The 27,195-nt window shown below is 40.9% G+C and overlaps 1 protein-coding gene across 8 annotated transcripts in view; it reads right to left on the bottom strand.

Moving 5' to 3' along the window:
• Positions 1 to 27,195, bottom strand: part of adgrl3.1 (adhesion G protein-coupled receptor L3.1) — an 88,612-nt gene that overhangs the window by 11,748 nt on the left and 49,669 nt on the right. For all 8 annotated transcript variants that reach the window (XM_079668290.1, XM_079668292.1, XM_079668293.1 and 5 more), the window contains exons 9-17: positions 25,798 to 25,836; positions 18,613 to 18,796; positions 14,553 to 14,675; positions 14,116 to 14,321; positions 12,610 to 12,786; positions 11,442 to 11,651; positions 7,295 to 7,515; positions 3,309 to 3,375; positions 2,132 to 2,223 (exon numbers count right to left, since the gene is read on the bottom strand). In XM_079668290.1, coding sequence (XP_079524416.1) covers positions 2,132 to 2,223; positions 3,309 to 3,375; positions 7,295 to 7,515; positions 11,442 to 11,651; positions 12,610 to 12,786; positions 14,116 to 14,321; positions 14,553 to 14,675; positions 18,613 to 18,796; positions 25,798 to 25,836 — 1,319 coding nt within the window. The remainder of the gene's footprint in view (positions 1 to 2,131; positions 2,224 to 3,308; positions 3,376 to 7,294; positions 7,516 to 11,441; positions 11,652 to 12,609; positions 12,787 to 14,115; positions 14,322 to 14,552; positions 14,676 to 18,612; positions 18,797 to 25,797; positions 25,837 to 27,195) is intronic.

Below are 27,195 nucleotides of genomic sequence, written 5' to 3'. Positions count from 1 at the left end.
ACGTCCTCATCTGAGCGTGCGAGCCTTGTGGGTGGCTCCACTGGGCAGTAAGTAGAGGGACATTACAGCCATTATAAATGACATTTCCCACTAAAGGTCACACTTTCTGGTCTGCCACAGCTGCGATGATGGCTGTTAATCTGATTGGCTGACTGGACAGTGATCACCTCTAATGCGAGGGACGGAGACAAAGAAAGGTAGAAAGAGAGAGAGAGAGAAAAGGTTGAGATATTAGAAGAGTTAGCAGAAAGGAAGAGAGAAAGAGGAGGAGAGTAAGTGAGTGAGACTAAGGTGATTGATTCGTTGTTGCCCTCTGTGGCACCATTCAGGCGAGACAGAACCTCCAATAAAGCTCGTCTGACGACCCCCTTCAATAAAGGGTACACTCATCCCTCACTTTTCCATCCCTTCATTCCACCTCTTCCTCCAGGGCTCCCCAGAGTCGTGGTTTCTCTCTCAGCTCTGTTTCCCCTCGTTCACATCTCACCATTATAATATTTCAATAGCACATTAGCACAGGTCTATAGGTCATAGGAGCTCACAAATCACACATCAACATGTAATCCATTTTACAAGGCAGGTTAATGGTTAATTTAGGGATATGGATAGACAAGGCAGGTTCTACAGACAAATAATAAACGACAAGCAAACCAATCAAAATGTCTCTCAGAAGACGAGAGGCATCCTGATTGGAGAGTGGCCTTACCAGAGCCAATCCAAAACAAAGACAACTCATGACGGCTTGGAGTTAGAGACAAAGAAAACAAAAGAAAGAAAAACAATAAGACAAAAGGGCATGATGATGATGATGATGATGATGATGATGATGATGATGATGATGATGATGATGATGATGATGATGATGATGATGATGATTAACAAGTAAATGAACCACAAAAGACATGACCAATGAAGTGAAATATATTAAAATCCATTCAGCTTTTAGTGTGCTCTAAAAGGCGGTGGAAAGTTATTAAAAAGGGAAACAAGATCCAAAAGCATCATATTCTAAATCGTTCTTTGATTTTCATTTTTCATCAGGCTTTTTGATTACGCTCCTCTGAATGGCACAGAAGCAAGTATCAGCTGGTTTCGCTTTATTTCTGAAACGTTTCCCACTTGAAGTCCTACTTAAAACTGCTGCATGAAAGATACATTGACAGCCATATTTAAATGATAAATCAAATGAGTAAGCCATTTTGTGATTCACATTATACATTCTGAGCTGTGCCTCAGTAAGGCATTGAGCTCAGAGCCATGGAACATTGTTTGAATTAGATTGAGGTTTTTGTCTTGAGCTGTACTGGAATGAGGAATAACACAATCCTGATTAGTTTGCTTTGTAGACAGAGCTTCAGTGTGCAGTGGAAATGAAGTCATATTTTAACATCCTCTGAGGGTGAAATGAGTAATGACATGACTGGGAATAATAATATGATCTATTTAATGAGAAGCATCTTAAAACAATGTATGCCAAAAGAGTGCTTCATGTTGCTTTTTATATAAATAAGCCTGATGAACAGTGGTACACAAGAAATTGGTAGACATTTGGGAAATATACTTAGTGGCTACAATGTGTGTGTTTCATGAGAAGATAGATCAAGTCTCTTAGGTGAATATGAAGTTGTAACAAAATCTAAAGCTTACTATTAAGACATTATATCTTGTTTGTTTGATCCATTGAAATAAAAGGAAGTGTAAAAACAATAATCTGCTTTTTTTACATTAGGTCGAGGGCAAGACAATTTATCTCCCATCTAAGAAATAGTCGGCTCATAATCCCCTGTAAATCCTCTGCTTGTTATTTTTGTTTGGATAAAACAAACAAGATAATATGTGTTCATTAGAGAGCGTAAGAGGTGCTGGGAGGATAATTGTATTATCTTCTGACAGAGTTTGGCTAACTGTTTTCCTCTGTTTCACGCCTTTATGCTAAACTAAGCTAACCAGTTGTTAAGTCCTAGCCATCGTCTGATTAAACCTCGGCAGAGAAATCAAATAACTGGATTTCCCAAAATGTTGAATTATCCCTTTTACTAAATACACACACAAATGCATGTATAATCACATCCGCTCATTAAACCCAGGCCTGCTGGTGTGATGGCAGGACTGTATGCATACATGAACTTACTTGATGTTGTCCAGACATCCAGAGTCGGGTTTGAGAATGGCCGTATGATGGAACATCTTGTAAAGAGCGATGCCGAGGAAGATTACATTCAGCTGAAACACACAGACAAGCATACAAGTTAATATTCGGCAACAACAGGCCTAATTAAAGACACAACGTCACTGCAACAATTCACTCACACACAGTGTATAATATTTCATTTTTTCTTCCGGCAGTAATTGGCTTGGGGACACAGTATCAACACATAACCAACAGCTCTTTATGTGCTGAAAACACAGCAGTTTAAGCATCAGGGAATATACAGCCAGTCATTATAACCACCAAGGATCATTGTTACAATAGAGATCCAATCATCATAGATGCTATTGGCCTGCTAATGCAGATACTGTATAGGCTGGTTGAATAATGACTGTTGCGCCTAGTCTCCAAGGCTTTATATGTTACAATGGGCTAGTCATAACAAAGCAGTCCCACCTGCACAGCTCCCTCTTACAGTTAGTTCAGTGATAGCCTGCCTGACATTTCTTAAATGAGAACAGAGCATCAGTGTACATGCTGACATTCACCTAATTGGGAACATGTCCCATTGCTTTCATTCTCTCTTTCCATAACACTGATATTTTTTATTTCTTTTTCTGTCTTTGTGTCTGGCCAGTTCTGTCTCTGTTTACTCATTCAAGGTTCAAGGAATGTTCCCTCTCCCCAGGAGTAACTGACCGATAAAGCATAATTCATTGACATTTCTCCGTGAAAGGACTAGGGAAGTAGTGCAACTGAGTTCCCCTTTTTGCTGTGTAATGAGCTGTATTGTAATAAAGTAGCTAGGCCAGGAGAAAGTACAGGGCTTGGATCATTAAATAAATGCTTAAGAGCAACATAACTTTGTTGAGTCCTTATCGTAATCTGCAGTTCGTTCTCTATGTCCTTCTGAAGATTTCCAGCTTGTTGGAATGTGTGCCCAATTGAGAGTTAATCCATGAGTGGGAAATTATTAAATTGACATAACATTTCTTACGCTTTTACTTCCACCGCAGAGGAGCTCTGGCAAACCTTGTAAGTGTAAGGAAGATTAACATAAACCTTAATTGAACCCGTCGTTTCTGCACTAACATTTGGCAGGCATGTACATGTAGTGCCATGACAAGTGTGTGTAAGCATGCATGTATGTGCATCTCACCATAATGATGAGCGTAGCAGGGCCTATAAAGCTCCAGATAAAGTATGTGTCCAATCGCAGCCAGCACCTAAAGAGACGGAGATAGACAGAGAGTGAGTAAGAGACGAACAAGGGATAGAAAGAGATAGAGAGATACAAAGAGGGAGACACAGCGAGAGGGAGACATCATGCATGAGAAACAGGGGGAAGAAGAACAGGAGAAGAGAGATGCATTGGGATTAAAAACATGCTCCAGTCTCAAGATGGATGTAGGCTAGCAAGGATTTACCATCAGAGAACAGGACATACATCATAGTTACACACACACACACACACACACACACACACACACACACACACACACACACACACACACACACACACACACACACACACACACACACACACACACACACACACACACACACACACACACACACACACACACACACACACACACACACACACACACACACACACACACACACACACACAACACACACACACACACACACACAAAGATGGAAGAAAATAGTAAATTACAGGACATACACAGTATATCAAATGCACCATGATGAGAGAAATAAAGGAATTGGGGGGCGATACAAAAGTGAAAAAGATGAAGAAAAGTGAGAAAAGTGTGTCAGGATGAAGGATACACGCTATAAACATACCTCCGACATATACATCACACACAGAGAGGGAGACAGCGAGGTATGAGCACCTGTGATTAATTCACCTTCACTTCCCCCTTAGGGCACAGATATATGACACGGCCACATCCTGTGGTCGCAAAAAATATGACATGACTGTGTTCATTTGAATACTGAGTTATGGATGCAGCCCTCATATCATGCTATTTATGGGGTGTGGGAATGGCTGCGGTGAAGTTAAAGGAGAGAACACACATACACACAGACACAAGACATGCATGAACACATATACACCCACACACATCAATTGCTGACACCAAGGTTAGCATTGGTAGTAAAATATAGACTGCTATATGCTAAATTATATTATCCCAAACATCTTCACTCGTCAATTGCAGCTAACAGGGGCGGGGGGGATATGCCCCAGAGTGCCCTCCACTGAGGTCAGACCCAACGGGTTGCAGAGAACGGTACAGAGAAAAACCGCTGGAGCAAAATGGCCGACTGATTCATGACCAGCTGCTTTTGAATTATTAATCTTTCAATTTCCACCACATTAGAGAGCCCTCCATTATGGGTCCCTGACTGTGTCACTGTATCCTCCATTAGGGCTCCTTTGCTAAGTCATTGCCACCTTCATTATTGGAGGTGAATGAGACTCAGTGCCACTGGCTAATGTGGAGAATAAGCTGTGTTATGTGACAAGGTGACACAGCAGGGATGGCAGATGATATTCCCGGAGGTTTTGTCTCAGAGGGTCGTGTCAAACATGATAAGCAGTGCCATTTTCAAGGCTGGACTGATGAATGAGTCATACACGTTATTTTATCTGGATTTAATGTTCTTTGTCATTAAAACAACGGTGTCAATTGCCTTTTAAATCTACAAGGCACAAGGCCAACAAAACCAAGAGTGATTGCTCAAGTGAAATTGTCTTTTCAACCACAAGAAAATATTTTCTTGTGACATAAATGGTTTAAACTTTCTCTAACTAAGGAAGATATATCTCACATTTCTATGAAATTGTTGACATTATTATGTATGTTTTTGTCAAAACATAGCTATCTCCTCAAGGCAAATCTCTTATCTGTTAGCTTATGGCATGAGGCTGATTATTCATCCCGAGCTTGGCATTCAGACTCTCATGTTTTAATGATCACCCCACAATGAAATATTGATTTAAGTGCCATACAGATTGGAGTGGCTTGACGGTTAAACAACGTTAACTTCAACTCTTTTCCCGTTCCTCTAACCTCCTCGATTTGATGTGAAGACAGGGGTAACTGTGAGGTCTTAACTACAAAGGCCCCAAGAGCAGCAAAGAATGAGCATCTAAGCATGTGAATCATTTACCAGTTCTATAGTGTCCTGTAATTTTCTATATGCTGCTCATTTATAAGCGATTGAGGGAGGATACATTTCTAAATGCAACATCCACATTGTTAATACCCTCTTTAGTGTTTATGATTTTATATAGTAACCAAAAAAGAGGACAGGTCAGGGACATGTATAATGTACCATATACATTATATTCACATTATGCACATAATATGCATGTGTATGAATAAAAGGTTGGCCTACTTTGTGAATCCATGCATGAATGGGGTGGACAGTTCAAGCATGTGAAAGTCATATTATTTTCCCTTTTCTGTATTTGTAGGGGGCCTATTATGCATTTTTTTTAAATATGAATGAGATGCTTACTGATTCACCATGTATCTCAGGTTGTACAAGTCAAGCATGCATCAATACGTTGCCATGTGCTCTTAATGTATGTCCTCGTCCCACTCCCCACGCTGCACTCACTTCAGGGGAGAAGCCAGCTTATTCTTCTTAGCACAAACAAGTACAAAGCAGTGTGAACGTGTACACACTCTGAAATATGAGGGGCCGTGTATAGGCCAAAATTCAAACTACAACACACACTATTGAAATACTCTCACATTCACTACTGAAAACCTTACACACACACACACATACACACACACACACACACACACACACACACACACACACACACACACACACACACACACACACACACACACACACACACACACACACACACACACACACACACACTTCAGTTGTATATGCGAGGTATTCACTAGTGAATGTGAGAGTATTTCAATAGTGTGTGTGTGAGGTTAATTTTCAGTTGTGTGTGTGTGAGGTGTTCACTATGAATGTGAGAATATTTCAATAGTGTGTGTGTGTGTTGTGTGTGAGGTTAATTTTGAGTAGTATGTGCGTGATGTTTAATTTTCAGTTGTGTGTGTGCAAGGCCAGATGTTTTCAGTAGTGTGTGTGCGCGGTTAGTTTGAATGTTGGCCTACGACAGAGGCCTGCATCGGGTGACCCACAAAAAAAGTGATTCACGGGTGGTATTTTTTCAAACGCTTTTTTCCGGGTTCGGTTCTGGGTAAAACAAAGATGATGCGTGTCGGGTCGCGGGTGTTGCATAATAAATAATATACAAATTATAATAATTGAGTGTAATGTTTAAATCCTCAGACCTCTCTCATAATCATAACCTCTGCAGCGCATCAATCTGCTGCATTAGAAATAGCTGAGGTGAAGCTCTCTAGCGGAGAATACAGCATTTTCAATAACACTTCCTCAAGAGCGAAATCCAACGTCTGGGAGGCTTTTGGTGTCATCCTAGATGGAGAAAAATAACCAACATCCCACGCTTTTTGAGACAAATATGCAACTGCGTGTGTTAATAATTGCACGTTTTCACTGCTCATATAGGCCTATATGCAGGTTCGGGTCAATTTGCGGATCTTGTGCCGACTGGTCGTGTCGGTTTGCACTAAGTTTGAACTAATTGGCAATATGTGCGGGTGGCAGGGCGGGTTCGGTATTGCACGTCGCGGGTGCGGGGCGGGAGCCGGTCTTGAAAATCAGACCCGTGCAGGACTTTGCTACACGGCCCTTCATACTGAAACGCTATTCCATCACTCCCTTCTCACACAAAAACCCCTCCTTTTTCTCCCTCAATCGGCTCCACTGTGCACCCACTCCTTCTATCTTGCTTGTAAATCCTTCCATATTCACACATTGTCGCTGCTGTGCTCATGCAGGCACTCTGTGGTGCATCCTCCCCTGCTTGTCCCCATACTTCAACCCCCCCCCTCTCCCTTCTTCTCTGCCTCTCTCCCCTCCCAACCTCTCTGTATTGACTCTTCAGAAGCGCCACAGCTTGTAGAGTCTACTGTGGCAGACACAGCCAAAATGACAGCAGGCACTCCAGCCTCCCTCCCTTCCTCCCTTCCTCCCTCCCTTCCTCCCTGGCCCAATCATCCATCCTCCCTTCACACTATGCTCTCTTCGCCACCCTTCTATCCTTACACTCGATCGGTGCCGTAGCTCCTGTAGTCCACTGCAGCGGAGACGGCCACTATGACAGCAGGCACTCCGTAGCCTGCCAGGTAGAAGTATTTAGTCCTGGAGTGTTCGCTCTCAAACACCTCTACCAGCATGATGTAGAGCTGCACCCCTTCCAGGAACATCCAGGTGAAGGCTGCCAAAAAGAAGAAATGGAGTAAGGCTGCGAAGACCGCACAGGCAATCTGGTGAGAGAAAGAAAAAGATGGAGAGGATTTAAAAATACAGTGAGCCTACAAACACTAATGCACTATGGACATTTGCACTGATGAGTTTAGAAAGAAACACAAACCCTGAAGGCAATAAGGGTATGAGTCAGACTTCATCATTTATCATATTCACATAAGGAAGAAAATGTGCAGGATTAACAATTGGGCTGCCAATGCTGGAATAGATAGGAGAGGAAGAGGGCAAGTAAAATAGAAAATGGATCTCACAATCATAGTGAACTATAAGAGCAATTACAGGCGACAGACTGACGGAAAATCAATTCAAGACAGCAATATTAGCTGAGCCTCCTTCACATTTTACTCTACATCTGCAAGATATCTAAGAAGATTAATGAGAGAATAGAAGTGACAAGTTGGTGCGGCAGCCTTCACTGATTGTCCACATTTCATACAGAAATAGCAAAACACTTTCAAAAGAGGCTGAGAGAGAAGGGAGGGGGGGGGGAAATAGTGAGAGGGGCGAACAACTTGGCAACATTGTTGAAAATACATTATGATTATGTTCAATGCCAACGAATAGCAAAACGAGTCGAACTATGAAACTCAGCCCTTTGGTATGAAAGAGACAAAGCTCACATTCAATTTGACACATTTTTGGAAAAAGCCAGCAGTAACGTCATTTTAGGTTGTTGTGATTTCATGCCACTGTTAGAGCTGAATTGCATTTTTGTGCTGAGCTGAACTGAATTTTTTAAGATGACCTTCAAAATCAAAACACTGTACAAGTTCTTAATCAAATATCAAATATAAATAATAATATTTGCTTCGACCTGTACCAATCAGTGGCTTAACGCTCGCATTTTTGTAGCCAGTGAAAGGTTGGATGAAAGGAATGTAAAAGAGAGAGGGAGGCAGATGATAAAATACTTAGAAAACAGAGTCTCCTGAATTAAAAAGAGAATCAGTAGGGGAATGAAAGAGGGGTATCAAACCTAAAACCACATTAACAATTGAGGCAAGACGATGGGAAGAAAAGAGGGGTGCTCAAGAAAAGAAGTTGAGTGGTTATATCCGGCGCTTCACATTCATTGTATTGTCCTAATCTAAAGAGTTCCTCCTAAATCATTGAATGGGAAAGCTAACAGACAGACTTTTATAATGGAGGGGTTTGCAGCGAGAGACAATTACCTAATGTCTGAGAGACAATGAGCTTAGGGGGCTAGGGAGTCACTCATTTCCATTTCTAATGATCACACAGTGTAGCTTACTCACACCAAGATACACACATGCAAGCACACACACACAGGTTAAAAAAATTGGCTGCTTATGCAAAGTCATTTCGTTTTTTCCTGCTGGAATTACTGGCTTAACCGGCTGCGAGCTAAGTGACGCTGAAGATGTTAATGGAGGTCACAAATAGTCACCAGTAATTAACGGCACACACAAATACGTCGGCACACGTACATACAAAGCAACAACATTGCTGCTCCGACACAAACATACACTGACAAGGAGGAATACAAACACCTCAATGTCAAGGCAAGTCAATTATGTTTTATTATTGAACGCTCAGCTGGATATAAAGGCCTCAGGCTGTTCTAGCCTTCTTGAATACTATGAAGGGGATAAAAGATACAGACCTGAGCTTTTTCTCCCTCACAGAAAAAATCTCAAGATTCAAAGCAGCTCACAAAGTTAATACAGGCTCCCTAGCACAAATATGCGTAAAATGTCCAAAACTGCATTATGTCATTACATTGCACGGTTAGACAATGACAGCACACATCAAGGCTGCCTGCAGTAAATGTTGATTATATTTGGGTGACCTTGCCCAGAGGAATTAGAGGAGAATCTGAGAATCTGACCCGTACGATTTTTGTGTAAGTATTTGCATCCAAGTGAGGTTTAAGGTCCTAATCCATCCATGATTGGCGTATTGAATGCGAACCATATGGATTATACAACAAGGGCTGTGACTAGAATGCAGACCATGTGGACCCTGATAGTCGAGCCAAAACTGAATCATTATTCGCTTTATTCCAGTTGGTTCTTTTTCCACATAGCTTTAGATTTTGTTATTGTTCCTCCTCTTCTGCAGTTGTGGGTTGAAGAAGCTGAGTGCAGTTCCACATGAGCAGCAGCAGCCATGCATCATTAACCGTAACAAAAAGTCCCAATCTGGTAAGGTCTGGGCAGTGGAAGCGAAAAGTAGAAAGTGAGCAATTAGGTTATAATAGTGAAGTTATGTTAGCCTTTTTCACACAAGCAGCAATGGTAGCAGTGAATGGCAACCCTTTTAAAATAATATTGAGTCCACTTGAATCTGTCTGCTCCTTTGAATAGGGCCTGTAGCAGTTTACAATGTTAAATCTAAAAATAAAAGTTCAAATCGAATAAAGGGGAATAAAGCAATTTTTCAATTTTCAATTTAATTTAAGATTGATAATGTAATTTTGTTGACTGGTTACAACATTAATAGTTGGGTTTAAATTAATATTAAAAATAGAAAAAGTGTTGCATAAACAATCTTTACCTGAATGCATAGCTGAAGAATAAGGATCCTTGTATTACATTTTGACGCACATAATGACACACAGAGCCAGTAAAGACTGACACAGTGGCCCAGAATAAACCCAGAGGTTTGTCTGAATGTCAATATTATCTGACCTGGCCTGGCTACGCTCATAAGCCATTTACAACCTGGTACTGTACATTATATGTAAGTATTTTTCTACTATCTGTTGAATTACTAAACTGTACTACCTGCCTTTGTATTACATATTGGCAGCATATTTTCCCCAAACATGAATTCTGCTCATACCAATCTCAGAGGCACTTACACATGATTGACCCCATACAATAGCATCGACTTTTTAGAAGAAGACTACAACAATTTAAATAAGTGACACCACTTTGCCACCAATTTTAGGATCAATATCTGGAATAAATATTTCAATAACATGTCCAACATTCTGTTACCCACACAGGCCTGGATTCAACCAGGATGATCTAACAGTTTAATAATGATGTTTGCACACACTATCTTGTGAGAAATATCTGAATGGTCAAATCAGGTTGAACCCACATTCAGTATCCTGCCTTACATGGCCTTTGTTTGTGAAATGATTAGTTTGAAAAAAGAAAACAACGAAGTCAACAGGATTCCTTAGCAAGAAAGACTGCAGCTTTTGTAGCCTAAGGGAGGAAATGACTAACAAAAGTCACTTTGGACTGAGGCACAGCATAACACATGTAACAAAGCTAAAACACAGCAAACAAATGGTCCTAATAGCCAATAACAAAGTCTGTGTTATGCACTGTAAATCACCTCTGTTACAACTGGGAACAAAAGAACAAACAGATTAGCTCTTTCTGTACCTACATTTTGTTATATTAAAGTTAACTTGCCATTTAAGAAACACAACAACCTGACTGAGCTATTAGCCTGAAGTTAAAGATGATTTTTTGTCTGCTTCTGCCTTTGTTGGCCATCCTTTCTGAATTAGCCACAGACTGTAAAACGATTCATCTTGGAAGGTGCCACAATCCAGGCTGGTTTGAATACAAATGTATGGTATGTTTAACAGCCAATAAGAGAAAACTCTGCTTTGGATTAGTTCCGGGAATGATGAATGTAACAAATCTGCTGTTCCTTATTCATGTTGCTGCAATGTGGTAAACCACTGACAGCCAGTTATTAAATATTTCACAATTTACTTTGCCAACAATGCGGTATGATCCGTGGTATCGGTCAGTAGAAAGTTATGCCAAGTCTGTGCCAACACAGCATAAATTAAACATTTTGAAATGTAGCCTGTGTGCCATATATTTGTTTTTATTTATCGATTTTATTTATTAATGAGCTTATAGTCATACAAATATGCATGCCCACATGCTGCCTTTTGTACACACACACACACAGAAAGTCTTGGCAGTCTTACCGGTTGATCAGCCCTGTTGATCCCCACCAGGAAGAGTGACTCAGCGATGAAGAGGCTGATGCAGAGGTTCTTGTGGATGGTGTTGCGGTCACTTTGCAGCCCACGGAAGAAGCAAAAGGTGAAGATGCAGATAAGCAGGCAAACCAGCGACAACAGAATCCCCACCCAGGTGATTACGTCCAGGAGCAGGTCGTGCATGCTGTCTGCTTTCTGTGGGAAGTGCAAGAAAAGTGAATTATTTAATAGCCATTTCAAACTACTGTATTTAGTTATGTATTACGTTTGGCTTTGGTTTTCAAAATAACATACATGAGTCATACTGTATAAAATACACACATCCCCCCTCCCCTGACTGATGTGAGTGGGGCTGTGTGTCGCTGAGCGTTCAGGGCCACAGCGTTACGCTGCGTTGCACAGGTGTGCTGGCTCTATCCATCAGTGTCCTGCGACCTGGCAGCCAGAGCAATGTTCAACATAGCACTGCTGTGATGGATCTACTGCTCAAACCCTCACACTGTGTTCACAAAGGGTTGCCAAGCTAGCTCTGACCATGACCCCTTTAGAAGTAACACACATCCTGTGGCCCAGAGGGAGAGATTGGGTGTCACACAATATCCAGAGTTACAAGAGCCGATTTGTGGTGAAGGAACTTGGTCTTAACGTAACAAAAGAGGGAGACAAAGAGTGCTTATCCCTCACACGGCGGGACAATGAGGTTTTTATCCACCGCCCACAGTGACTCATGGATATCAAAATAAATGAGCCCCTTTCACTTTTTGATCTGTGAAATGTAATTTTTACAATAAGAAAGGACCTGCACCTTTTTTTGGTTCAAGTTTCTGTAGTTAATTAAAAAAGCATCTGTTTTAGTAATACAGAACTCCATAGATTGTATTGTTTTCCTTTTTTAATTTTCTGTCAAACTAATGTCATCTGGCCTGACGAATCAATTGTAAAATGTCTCCTGCCAAGTATGATTACTCAGTAGTGGAGAGCCTGCAGAGGGCTAATCTATTTCCCAGATGTTGTGGTCTCCTTCCCTTCCTTCCTTGCCTCTTTTGAGATTCTGTCGACCAGCCTTGCCAGCCACTGCTAATCAAATGATGAACAACTGACCCTTTGATCCTGCCCATCCCCGCTTGGCAGGCACAGCAGAATGAACGCCTACCTTCACCTCAACGTGGGCCATAAGCACTGCAAAGCTGGTGAGGTGTGTGCAGGAGCAGGTGGTGTGTGTGCGATTGGTCGCCAGCAGACGACAGTCCTTGGTAGACCAGATCCCCATCATGGTGCGCTTGGAGTAGCTCCAGAATGAACAGTTGGGATTGAAGTTCTCTTTCGAATGCTAGGGGCAAGGGAGGAGGAGAGAGAGTGAGAGAAAATCCGAGACATGGAGCAAGAAATTGAGACAGAGAGAGAGAGGAACAAAGATGAGGATGGGTAGGGGAGCGGGAAGGCAGAGAACGGATACTTAGTCATGGGGAGGTGGGAGGTAGAAAGATTAAGTGTTGGGAGAGCCAATGAAAGTGAGAAAATGGTGGGAGGGATTGGTGCAGAAAGGGATGGAGAGGAAGGAACACAGAGAGGGAGTCAAGCACACAAGACAACAAAACAACAAACAGAAGGGACAGAATGCGAGAGTGCAGCAACAAATAAATAAAGAGCCATGGCAGGAGGCGCTGTGTCCGTGATTGTTGTGTGAGATTGTAAAGTGTATACTCTGCTTGTGTTGTGTCAACTGATGAAGCTTTGTGTGTTGGTTTTGTAAAGTTACTCTTAAAATGAGCAAGTGACACATTGAGGATTTCTTTGCTGCCAACAAGCTGGATCACCAACTGGATCAACATTTCCTTCTTGAGTGAGCAACACAAGATAAAAGTGGTGCGCTGAGTAGCACAATTTATAAAGTATGAAGCATGGAATCTTTCTCTTATTCAGTCTCTAATTATTGTCAATACCAGAGGCCTTGCTGTGGTATATTGGGCAAGTCAATCAAGTCAATTATTGTAAGGACATCTCGAAAATCAGTTACAATGAAGACCAAGAACTTTAAATACTTAGGCATAATAATGAAATGTTCAATTAAGTCAAGCCCACATCAATCAAATCAAAATCAAGTCTCAAATACTCATGTTTGTGTCTCAGGTCTAGAGTCTGTTAAAGGACAGGGTTTACGTTATTTCATTATTCATTGAATTAATCATTAATTATTTTTGGCTCAGGCTTAGTCTGTTCTAATGAAGTCAAAAATATTCAAAAATAATCCACAAATATATGTTTTTTTGTTTGTATAAATGCTGAATAATTTTCCTGGACAGCTGGGCTTTCTAGATGTTATCTTAGTATTAACAGCTACTTCAAGAGTAAATAGTACATTTGCTTGGAACTATTCTAAGCTGTGGATTAACAGATATTTAGTGCTCGTTCGAGTATTTATAGCACAAGAACCGTGTGAAATGTAATCATAATAAACTACAGTTCCCATGTTCATTTTAATGAAGAAACATGTCTCCCTGTTCAACTGTGTGGCTCATTCATATGTTTCATTACATTTTTGGATGGCAGTGGAAGTCTCTGCCACAGAGGGATAAACTCTTTTAAGCCTGGTTACACACACAATATCAGCCTTATCCTTTATCCTAAAAAAGAAGTCAGCAACGTGCATCGTCCTTACCTGTAGGTGTTTGACAGTGAAGACCACAGGCTCAGACAGGTAAACCTTATTGCTGTCCTTGTTAATGGATGCCGTGATGACCGGGGAGTTGACGATAACGGAATAATTTGGGTAGACTGCATCGCTGCTCAGTCTGACGCTGGCGTTCTCTGTGGAAAGGTAGGCCCCCAAGTTCCTGTACAGCACGAAGGCCATCCTGATCTCACCTGTAAGAAGACACACGGGAAAATGGAGGAGATGCACTTGATAGCTGCTGGCTTAAACCATGATACAAATAGGCACTGGATATATAAGAGAACAATTTAATGATGGGAAAAAAATATTGCAAGTGGGTTAAACAGACAGAAATAGAGAGAGGGGGAGAAAAAGACAGAGAGGTCATAAACCTCATAATGGTGAGAGTGAGAAAAAGAGATAATGAGAGAGTTCTCTTGTACCGTTTCTGCCGTGTTGTTTGAGAGTGCTGGCTGACAGCTGGATGGAGTTTCCATGTAGTTCTGACTGAGGGAATGTCAGGTCTTCTAGGTTCCCATCCGTGCTCAGCCTGGCCACTTCCAGCTCTGCGTCACACACACACACGAACACACACACACACACACACACACCCTTATGTCAAGTCACAGCATAGTACGATACATCAGGTTTGTTTGGCAGCCTCTTGTAATAACCATGTTTTCTCACTAAGTGCTTCACAGCAGAACACGAGCATGAATCCTGAATCCTCGCTTCGTCTAAACAAAGAAAATGAAAAAAAAGCTGGCAAAATGAAACATCTTCAATTTTCATACTAAAAAAGGCAACAATGTCTCCAGGCAACTGGTCCAACATATCGAGGTGGATAATCAACCTCTCTGTTGTTTTGTGGGAAACTAATTTCAACATCGAGGTTCGTTAGCGCATTCCTGATTACGGACGTGTAATGTATTAGATAAAGTTTCTAATTAAGGACTAATTATACCTTTGCTGTATACCTCTATCTCATGCTTCTGAGTGATTTGGTGATTAAGACACTGCTTTCATGGTGAAAACAGCTCCTTGATCAAATAAACAACACAAGGACGTGCTGGGATGGGAAAGAGAGCGCAGGAGGCGGTGGAGTGGGAGAAGAGGGTGAAATGAAAAGAAAGTTGATGAGGTCAGAGTGAAGTGCTGGAGTAGCTAACAAGGAAAGAGGGTAGTTAGAGAAAGCACAATACATGGGGTATGAGCAGAGACAGTTAGAGGAGAGATAGGAGGAAGGAAGTCTATGTTCTCTCACAGAGAAAAATAGATAGGGCACAAAGGCAAGAGATGGTGCTGAGGATGGGAGGGAGGAAATGGAGGCAGAGTGAGACAGGCAGACATAAACACAGACACTGATATGCAAATATGGCAGAAAGAAATAGAAACACTGGTTAAGTGTCTCTTATTGCACACGAGCCAAACTAAACATTCGAGCTATGTACACACACACATAAATTAGCACACACACCCACACACTGAAGCGCACATACAAACACGCGCATCCACACCCGCACACAACGGCGGGATATCAAAGCACGCTGAGTCTAATCTAATTAAAGCTTGCTTGTAATGACAATCCTCCTCCTAAGATACACACTTGTTCATTATCGTTATCACACGTGCACGCTGTGTTATCCTTTCAAATCACTGTTTTGGTTCTAATAATAATACAATTTATTCAGACGCCTAATACTGCGCCTCATAGTCACACAAATAATCTAACACAATAACATCACCTACTGTAGCTGCAGGGGCTTCTTTAAAATGTGTCATTCAAATAATTTATTCCTGTCGCTCACTCTCCTTTGAAAGACTTGTTAAAAAAACTAAACACGGGGGGCTTAAAAGTGCAATGAGGAGAGTAAAGAGGGAGGAACCGGAGAGAGAGAAAAGTGAGGATGAGAGAAAAGAAAGAGATGAGAGGCGGTTATGAATAAAAGGGAGAGATAATCATGGTGGATCTGCCCACTGGATTAGCTGGGAGGGAAGATTAACGGCACAAAAAGGAGAGGAATGCAGAGACCAAATTTCCCACAAAAAAGATGATTTCCTGCTTTAACTTCTTCAGAGATCTGGTAGCCTACATCTCAATTACTGTTTATGTAACCATATGTGCGTTCAGGAGAGCAGAAGAAATTGGATGAGTTACAAGTCTGAAATTATATAAAGTAAAAAATGTGTAGGATGGCAATGGTTGGGATTGTTTCAGAGAGAGCAAGAGTCATGTTGAAAGCAATGATTTTGTAGAATTTCTCTCTGCTTTCTGTCTCCGGCAAGTGAAATAAATGCTCTAATGATATCCCTGTGTTGTGTGACTTAAATAGATTTGATTTCATTGCTTACTGATGCGAAAGTGAGCAAAGAAAAGCCTTAGAGCATCATTTGACATTCCACCACAATCATCACCCTCAAGCATGCATTCATCCACTCTTCTTCTTTACTCATCATCCCCAGCTCCTCCTTCATGACTTTTCATCTCCTCCTGGGTCATATACAAGCCCAGTGAATCCTAGTGATGGGGGGAATAATTGTAGGAGCTTTTGAAATATCAAATCAAAAAGGAAATAAACAGGGAGATAATCAAGGGAAACACAAGTGGGGGCATCTCGCTGGTTGGCAGATAAAAAGATGGCTCAGAGATATATCATCAACCAAAGGCTTGAAAAGCAAAGAGGGCTTTTGTTCTTCAGTATTTCTGCCTTATTCTATGGCCCAGTGATGAGAGGATTAGTGAGAGAGGCTGAGGAGGGATGGAAGGAGGGGGGAAAGAGAGGAGAGGAGAGCGATGTGCACAACCCCATAATAACTAGCTTTGTTCTGCTTTGTCAATTCTGCCTAAAAGTGAAGAAAATACGGAAATATAAATAAATAAGTGTTATTGTCTTTGGAAAACAATTCATCCCTGCCTTAGATCCCTAAAGACAGTTTTTCCTCTGCATTTTGCTAGATGAGCATGGGTCTCTGTGGATGTGACCCTTCAATACCTCTGAAAGGATAACCTGGACCTCTTTAACACGCCTGCTATACATAATAAAACAGGCTCTACATAATAGGGGCGCATAAAGCTGTAAATGAAGTATATTGTACACATTGTTAGTAGAAATGTTAGCAACATGTATAATTCATAGTTAATAATCTTTGGAAAATACAATCAGAGATATCATCTTTCCCTTATGTTTTTTGCCTCGCTATGTTTATGGAGGTTGACAGGTATAAGGTAGTCATTTGAACATAATGCTTTTTGGAATAGTAATTTCTTCGGTAGCCTAAACTCAAGGACATGAGTTTACAAATTATTGTTTCAAGTCCAATCACGGAATGACCATCATTTAAGGAGGAGATTTGATTATTTAATTAGTAAAAGTGTTGTGAAATTAGACTCCCTCCAATTTGGTTATATTATGTTTTTTCCGGACTCAAAATTAGATACTTCTGTTTAACAGTTGTATTCTAATTCGAGACTGGGATACATGAAATTCAACAGGGTTTTCTGTTTGTTGTGTTTACTCATGCACACAAATTATTCATTTGTCAGAGTGGTTAATTGAGTATCAAATCAAATCAAATCAAATTTTATTTATATAACACATTTAAAAGCGATTTTTGGTCGAGCCAAAGTGCTGTACATGTAATAAAAACACATTACTACAATCACAATAATAATAACAGAAATATAAAAAACACAGGGAAATGTCAGGAGTAAAACACACAAATACCAGGAAATGTTTTACACTGAGGAGTCAGTCTGAAATTATTCTTGAAAGAAAATGTATCTTAACTAAAAACCTACATAGTATGAACACATCATGTTGTATACAGTATTGTAATGATGTTTATTATATTTAAAAAGCAGGATTTTTAGGTATCGTTGCTGGCAATCCAAGATGTTTAATGCCACCTCTACTACCCTTTATGTAATTTTAAATGAAATACTAATGTATTATGCAGCCAGTCAGTAACTCTCTTAACAGTCAAAGAGGAGAAACAATAGCATTATTCTGCCCTACAAAAGATAACAATCACCTTTTTTTGTTTACGCCGTGTGAAGCTTTGTACAGTATACTTTGTTTCTGGTTTGTCTTATAAAACATAGATCTGAGGCGACGGGTTTTAAAAATGCCTTCATATTCTTAGATCTTTAGCAGCCACCTGGTTTACGTTATGATAAGATATAAGAAGGAAATGTGTGAAATCTAAGAATTACATTTTTGCCTAAATCTGAGCATGTTGCACAAATGATTTTCTTTAGGACTTTGTACTTAGGTCAAATTCAACAAGATGTAAGATGCTTTTGTTCTAGCCTAGCCATAAATTCAACATTTGAGACACGCCTGCTGCAGCCACACTGTCTTCAACACTTGGTGACTGTGAAGCTTCACCAGTGCAAATGGAGGTTAAGTGCTTTGCTCCAGGGCATCTCAGCAGGCTCTGTGACAGTTGCAGGGTCCAACTGAGTTTTGAAGATAGGGAGGGACAAAAAACAAATGTACTCACGGATGTTGTCTGTGGTCTCCTGCACAGTGTCGGTCTTGAGGAGGTTGTCGGCTAACATAAAAGCTCCCGTCTCCACAGTGTCGAGGAGCAGAGTGGCTGAGTGCAGCTGTCCGCTGGTGGGCAGTTCTCTCCAGGCCGCCTGGGCTCGTGGCTGCAGCAAATTATTCACCGTCTCCACCATAGCCTAGGACAGCAGCAGAATCACGGAGGTCACAAGGAGGAAGATAATGCTAACACTTTCAGTCACTGAAGCTAATTATGGCAAATCAATCATAGTAAAAAAGTGTATGCTTCCCCACTGAAGACAGCAGTCAGTGTGATGCAACATTGAGAATGCAGTGGAATTTCATTTATCATGGTGATAAATCATGACACGCAAAAATAAGATGTAAGCGATGCAAATGTGGCATTCCCATGCAGACGTAACAAAGGCAAAACACAGCTGTTAAATGAAAAATAAATGTCTAAAGTTATGGTCTGCACTTTATAATGTTCATTACTACCTTCTTATTCTTCTATCTTTATAAAAAGAATGTTTTGATTGAAAATCCATCACAGATGTCCTCAAAATCAAGCTAAGCTAATTAGCTGATTGCAATCACCATGTGTCTACACCCCCAAACCTGGCTAATTTCTCTCTCTCTCTCTCTCTCTCTCTCTCTCTCTCCCCCGCCTTCTCCTCTCTGTTTAAGACTAAGCAACAGTCTTATCTTTGAGTTTGAAAACTTGTGCTTGAAGGGCTGAGAAAAGATTAACGTTTTATCAGATAATGTCCGCTGGGTCATATTCAGCCGCGCTGAACGGTTTTGAATCCAAAAATATTACCAAACAGAGAAGAGTTGGCTCACATAGATGAGTCGCTCTCCAGGAAACAATACTTATTTTGTCTCCAACACACATTCCTTTCTGCTCTTAAGAATTCAAGAACTCATTTTCAGACATGAACACCCCACATATACACACAGGCACACAGAGTCACATCCTATGGTCACATCCTAAAAGACCCTGGGAGAGATAAAGAAACGGAGAGAAAATAGAGCTGGTGGGAGAGAAGAAGAAGGGGAGAGCCATGGGAGAGCGATAAAACAGTCCAGTGAGTCCATTGTGACAGGCGTCCGCTGGGAACAAGAGAGGCGGAAAAGCGAATACAGGTGCTATCAAACACACACATCTCACAGTCCCATCTGTCTCTTTATTTTCTCTTTCGCAGACTGTAAACCACCATTCTGCAAACGCACTCCCATCCCTCACTTATCACTCACGTTTTCAATGCTTCTCTCTCTTAAGGAGTGTGGATGGGAAAATGGAAAAGGGGACGCAGGTGCCATTATATAAGCAAAGGGGGTGTCCAGTGGGGAATTGCAAGGCCAGAGAGGAAGAGTGAAAGACATCAGTTTATTGGCATTCACGCATCAACCATCTGACGTCCTTCCTTCTCTTCTCACTCAGTGTTAAGGCAAAGAGGGAGGAAAGAAGGCTGCAACAGCAATTGTCTTTGTCTGCAGTATGTAGAGAAGGAGTAGTAAGTAGAGAAACACAGCAGGTAATGACTCATTCCAGTGTTGATAGCATGTGCTACAAAATGTGCACTTGTCCTCTGGAATTAGAGCTAATCCTACCTGTTTATTTTGGGGGTGTGATATCCAAATGTAGATACAGTGTAGCACACACAAAAAATGGGTGCTTAGCCAACAAGGTAATATCATAATATTATGTTCTCTTTTAGCGCTAGCAGTTAATTAGGATGCATATTGGATGAGTTTGGGAGGGCAACATGTAAACAAAAACTAATTAATCCACTGCTTCAGTAAACCAGCAAAATAAGCAGGAGTGGATATGAAGCACACCCTTGCATACGTATACACCGGCAAATCTGTTTCTGCCTCAGTCATTTAGCTGAGTGTGACGGAAGACTACAAGCTTCAATACGCGTTTCTAACAAATTGTGGTTTATGGAAAATGTAATATTAGGCAAATTATTTGAGCCATTTTCCAGGCAAAACAATTTTTTCTGTTTTTTTAATATTCTCTGAAATGTTCTTGACAAGAAAGTAATCGTTTAATGTGGCAAATACTAATAAATGTTGATAATCAAAATAATTATGCATTTGATAATACATTTTCATTTGTAACAATTCCAAACATTTGCCATTTCGACATGCTCTTTTTAATGTGGTTGGGTTTTTCCATATTGATCAGATAAAACATGGATTTTCTAGTCTACTAGTTTCTGTTATTTTATATGCAAAACAACATATTAATTCATGATTAAAATAATAATTAGTTGAAGCCCTGAATCAAGCCAACAATTTATTTAGATTATCTGAACGAGGTTAGGTCTGGACGCAGCTGTTTGTGAACAGTGGGCTAAAGGAAAAAAAACAAATAAAAAAAACAAAAACAAGACATTGTGTCTCCCTTAATTAATGCCCCCCCCTGCCGGCCAGTCCGCTAAGTGACCCAAATCAACAGACACACACACAGGTGCATGCTCGGTCTTTCTAGCATGCTAAATGCTAAAATGCTTGCTGGTCCTTGCAGCAAGTATTTTTACATTTTGTCCGGAACTTTTACATCTAGTGAGTTGTGTTAAGGCTTTTTGTTGTTTTTTATTGATACATTTCCTGAGCCTCATCCAGCTCAGCATGTTTGAAAGCTTTGAGGCGCACGGTGTGACAGAGAGGCTAAAGTGGACTGGATATAATTTAACATAGCCTGGTGTAGTATGTTTGAGAATAAACGAGCGAGAGAAGTGATACCTGGAGAAAAAGAAGTGTGACTTTGCGGTTCAAAAGACTCACAGAATGACTTTCCAACATCTGATACATATCCCCAATTACACATAAGTGAATGTGTTTCAGTATGAATTGATGCTGTTTTTTTTTTTTGTGTGTTTTTTTGTATAAGTGTGCTCAGTGCTACTGCTTGTTACAATTTGCTGTACTCGCCATAAACTGTTAGCTCAGGTTAATCTCGCCTCCCTCCAACGTAAGCGTGACGTATGCGGTTCTTGCTTCGAGGCCGACAATTCTTTGGTGCTTGGTAAGCACCAGTTTTCGGTACTTGGGGCCGGCCCTGCTGCGGTGTGAACAGGAAAAAACGGTGTTTATCAGGCTCTAGCTCCGAACCGGCCCTAGAACCGTGTTGGTGTGAAAGGGGCATCTGATGGTTGTATTTCTCCCGAGACCGTCATGGAAGCTGCGTGTGCGTGCTTATGCGTGTGTGAAGTGCGCTATGCGTTATAACCGTAAAGCTCTCTAATGTGTTTGTGGCTGCAGCCGCTGTGCTGTTTATATTGTTTATACATCTCTCTGTTGTCTGCCTTGGTTATGTTTTATTCTGCCTTTGATTCTATAAGGAGTGTTGGGTTATTTGATTTCTGTAGCCAGCTTTTCGCACTCGCTGCGATATCTTAAATCGTTTTATTTATTGTCATTTTTGTGTTTTGTTCTCTTTCCCGCTTATAGCCCTAATCGATAGTTCAGTTTGACATACAGGTTGTTGAATGTTCTCTACAGACAGTGAACGTGTTTTATGTTATGGATATAAGAGCTCTGTAGGGATGTTAAGGCTATACTCCACATTGTCATATTAATGCACTTTATGGTAGAACCATAATATAATTTAATAGGTTTACATAAAGCATTATCATATAGATATTCATTTCTCTCCCCTTATCCTATTTAAAACTTGAATATAGAACTTTTGCACAGTACATTGTTATTGACCTACTTCTTACTTTTTCTCAGTACAGTTTAAGTCAGCTATTCAACCGGTAACTTTTGGGTAACACTTATTTATTCAGTTAATTTATTTCAAGAAACATAACATTCACTTGAGATAAACAATAATACCCATATTGGCCTTCGTTTTCCTCCCCCTACAAAAAACGTTTAACCCTGCATGAAAAATGTGAGCAAACACTTTATTTAGTAATCCTTTTACAATTTGCCATTTTCCTCCTAATAGCTTTGTCAAAAGGAGACTTGTTTAAAACCTGAATGATTTCCGACTGCTTGTGTTTCTTGCACTGTTGGATGTCCTAATATTGTAATGTACCCAAATCCCTGCAATTAACTTGATGAGTGCAATTATTAATGAAATTATTGCCAAAACCACAAACATAGTAGTTAGATAAAACCCGCTTTTCCTGTCAACTGCCTGAATTGTGGAAGTAATGCTTTCTTTGTTGTTCTAATGCAGTTTGTGCTTGAACGAGGCCATATGCAGTGACATATAAATGCCATACACTGTTGCCATGCATTGTTAAGTGTCCGGGATGAAAGTTTGCTTTTATGTTTGATGGCATTAAAATGTGTGTGTTGGAGGGTGTGCACAAGGGGCTGGGAGAAGCATTGCAGTGCATCATTCTGCTCCACTTGCTGTACAGTATCAGTGGAGGCAACAGAGAGAGAGATAGACGAGGGCGGGGGGGGGTGCTCTGGAGGCAGATATGACAGCAGAAGCACTGCTTTCCATTCACTCACGATCTTAGTGCTAGTCCCAAACACTCTCACTTTGATGTGTTTCAGATAACCCCCGTTTTCTACTCTCATTAAACTTTTCATTGCTTTTTATTGAACTTTTGATTACCTTGCATTTTCAATTTCATATAATTTTTTCATTGAAATTTAATTCGCTGGCGCTGCGATTGGATCTTTCGAGCAGAGGGATAGGTAAGGAGAAGAAAGGGTGCGATTTCCTTGAGGTCCAGACATCTCCACATCAGAAACTCAAAGATGTAATCAACTTGTTTGCGTGTGTGTGTGTGTTTCTATGTGCGTGTGCCTGTAAGCTCTAGTGCCGTTGGTGACATTTCTATCTGCAGAAGTATGAGGACTTGAGGGCTAAAATGGAGACAGGTTTTTTTTTTTAGATGTCCTCAAAGAGGGGAGAGACTCTGCAGAGACAGATAAGAGTGTAGTTGGTGTACATGTGTGTGTCTATGTATAACAGGGTAGACACGCGCATGAGTGTACGCGTACCCACGGCATGCAAACACACACTCACATGGCATTAAATGGGGCAGAAGTGAAATGCTTTGAAGCGTTGGGGTAATCCAGCGTAAACAGCAGCGGCAAGACAGACTAGAACTGGGCTGTTCTACTACTCCCAGCTACAGAAGGGGAGTATGGGCACTTGAGCATGTGTACAGTATGTGTACACACGTGCACAGTAAAGACAAACTTCGCAAAATGGCAGAGTTAGAATTAAAAAAGTAAGAAAGGGGTGAGAGAAGAGGAAAGAAAGAATGGATGGTTTTCCTCTTTTATTCGCTTGGCTGAGCTGCGAGAAAGAGCATGTTTTGAAAATGTTTTCATCAGAGAAGCTGGCTTATCTGTCAGTTGTTGTTGGAGTTTGTCTTCCCTGACAGGATGAGTTTGCAGCTAAATCAGGCTTTAAATTTGCAGCATGTCATGTTCTGATCCGCCATCCATAAATAGAGGGCAAATTAGACATTGTCATTGAGCATCACTGTCTCCTCACTGCCCCCTTTATTGTTTTTCTTTCTCTCGCATTCCATTTTTTGTTTCTGTGACTCTCCTCTTTTTGTTTAATTTCTCCCCCTCCCCCCTAGTTTACCCCCTTCTCTGTTTCTCAGTCTACCTTGCAGACTTTACCTCCCTCCATCAATCCACCCTACAGCATGAAAGCCTCTCCACACCACCAACTTCATCATGAATAAATTGCCAATTTAGTATACATGAAACGAGTCCCCAGTTCCCCAAACTAAGTGAGAGAGGAGGAGAGATGAAGTGTGAGAGGGAAAGAGAAGGAGAGAGAGACGGAAGAAAAAAAAGAATTCAATTATTTTTCGTCTCTATTAAGAACCCAAACCTCCTGCCCACTCTCCTCACTTGGCAATTAGTGCTGTAGATAATTAACGAGGAGAGGGCAGCACCACACCACATCCCTAATCACGCACATTTCTATCTGGCAGAGTAAGGGACTGTTGGTATAATTTTGCTTCACATTACTAAGGCTAATTATATAATCGATCACTCCCAGCCTCCTGCCGTATCAAAGGTGTATGGTGAAACGTTTTGATTTTGACCTGTAACTCGAAAGCAGACACTCCTTGAGATTCAGCATGTATTGGTTTAAGGAGGGGCGCATCAACATTTCTTACTGTCTTGATATGACGGGATGAGATCATTGTTGAAAATAAATACATATTTGTAGCGTTTGTGTTTGTGTGTGTGTGTGTGTGTGTGTGTGTGCGTGTGTGTGTGTGTGTGCGTGTGTGTGTGTGTGTGTGTGTGTGTGTCAGTTTGCATAGTCCTAAGCCATGTTCTATGATGTGACATTGCTGACTGGTGCTGACGTTAAGACTTTTCAGGGGAGAGTGGAGGAAAAAGCCTGCATCAGGAGAAAAAGAGCTAGCCCATCAAGGGTGTGTGTGTGTGTCGGAGGATGCAGGGAGTGAAAAAGAGAGACTCTGCAGTCTATCTACAGTGCATGGTTGGGGAAGGCGGGGTCTTTTGATGATCTGAATAGTGATTTTAGCTGACCAGAAACATGCCTAAATTATGTTGGCTTTTCCGTTCACAGTGTTAGCCCGCGGCGTCAACACGAACAAACATCAATGCAAGCAGACCAACAAGGATGCAAATAAATGAACAATGAGCCACAAACAAAAGCTGGTATTATTTTTTTAAGGCACTGAAGGCTGTGACCAAGCAATATGGAACAGAGTATCTATCACACTCCATTCTCTCTCTCTGATACAGCAGCAGAGAGGGCATTTCAGTGAATGGAGATGGATAGCGAGTCATTTGGTTTCAGGCAGCCCTGTTTACAATTCTGCAGACAAAACCGCACAATAGATGAGCTATTATTGATATTGATCATGGCCTCTTATCAGTGCCATTGATTCTGATAAAAAGTGAAATTGAAAACAACAGAATGCAAACCCTTTGAGGAGACCCAAACTTTTGTTAGCAGTGACCCCGATGCACGCTGTGGTCTCGAGCCGCTTAATGGCAGACCTCCTCAAAGGGTTGGGATGCAAATTATTCAATCAACTGCAGCAGCATGGAATTAACATTCTACGTCGAGCGCTGCAATGTGTAATCACACACAAGCTGAAATTGCGAATTACATGCAGAGTGTAAAGAATGAAAACAAAACATGTGGGTCATATGGTGTGGTAAAGTAATCAACAATACCAGGAAGCTGAAATACCTGTGTGAAAACCCTGCAGGACCTTTCTCTCTTCTGAAGCTGCAAATTCAAACAATTTACCTGTTAGCGATATAACACCTCTCAGAAACACACACACACACACACACACACACACACACACACACACACACACACACACACACACACACACACACACACACACACACACACACACACACACACACACACACACACACACACACACACACACACACACACACACACACACACACACACACACACACACACACACACTCACACACTTGCGTGAATACAGGCAGTGACACCAACTTCATTAACATTGCACACAATTACTGATATTGTAATTCTCCTCTCTCGCCCCTTATTTTCATTCATTATCCCATGACCATCTTTCTACTATTCCTTTCCTTCTTCCAGATCTTTTTTATCATTTTATTTTTCCTCTGCTCCCTTTTCCCCTCATTCTCTGCATCTACTGTCAAGTTAATTGATGGCATTAATTACTACGCCACTCGTGCTTGATCGGTCATATTCGATTTCCTAACACAAATTTGCATAATAAGCTGACACATTACTCAATTAGGTATATATAATTGGGCTATTATTGAAAACAAGAGGAATGCTTTTCCTCTTTTATGGAGGACTTTTTTCTACAAGTTCAACCTTTTAACAAGCCATTTGGTCAACAGCAAAGGCAGATTAATCGTTTCACTTACACATGCTCTGGTATGTATTCACTCGACACGTGTTAATGAATAACTTAGAGGGAGCAGAGGAACTGTTTAGTGAAGCCACTGAGCCATAGATGAGAAAAAAAAAAAAAAGTGATTCTATAAGAGGTGGCAGCATCTGTCAATCTGGCTCCTAAACCCCGCCTATCACTGTTAACCTCAGCAGACGATCAAGAAAAAGTCTGCCATCCAGTCAGTTAGTCAATTAGCCAGCCGGGCCAGCCATTCCCAATGATTTATCTCACTGTAATTGATTGCCTACATGAAACAAAGTACAGAACACAATTCTTTCCTCGTTTACCAGAGATGTAAAAGTCATCTTTTGCATACTCAGGATTGAGTTTCCATTAATGTAATCCAGAAGTAAGCACTCAAGCCCGCTAGTCGACAGTATCTTCATAGCCATAGCTCAAAGGTCTGAAGTTCTTTAAACAATGAGCTATGAAATAAAGTGTGTCCCAAGCCTGTTTTTATCTAAAGTACTGTATGTTTTAATAAGAATATCTCCCAGGGCAAAACAGAGGTTTATTAAATGTCATTCTCTATCTGAGTTGCCAAATACTATAAGTTGCCTTCTATTACCTATAATGTTGAGCAAAACGTGTTATTAAGACCCCTAGAAGAGGATAAAATAATCTCTAAAAGCAGCTATTATTATCTGGAAATGTACATTTCAAACCCCTGA

This window comes from Notothenia rossii, assembly GCF_949606895.1.
Source record: "Notothenia rossii genome assembly, chromosome: 1".
Classification (NCBI taxonomy): Eukaryota; Metazoa; Chordata; class Actinopteri; order Perciformes; family Nototheniidae; genus Notothenia; species Notothenia rossii.
The sequence above is the reverse complement of the archived record's forward strand: the minus strand, read 5'-3'. Positions and strand labels throughout refer to the sequence as shown.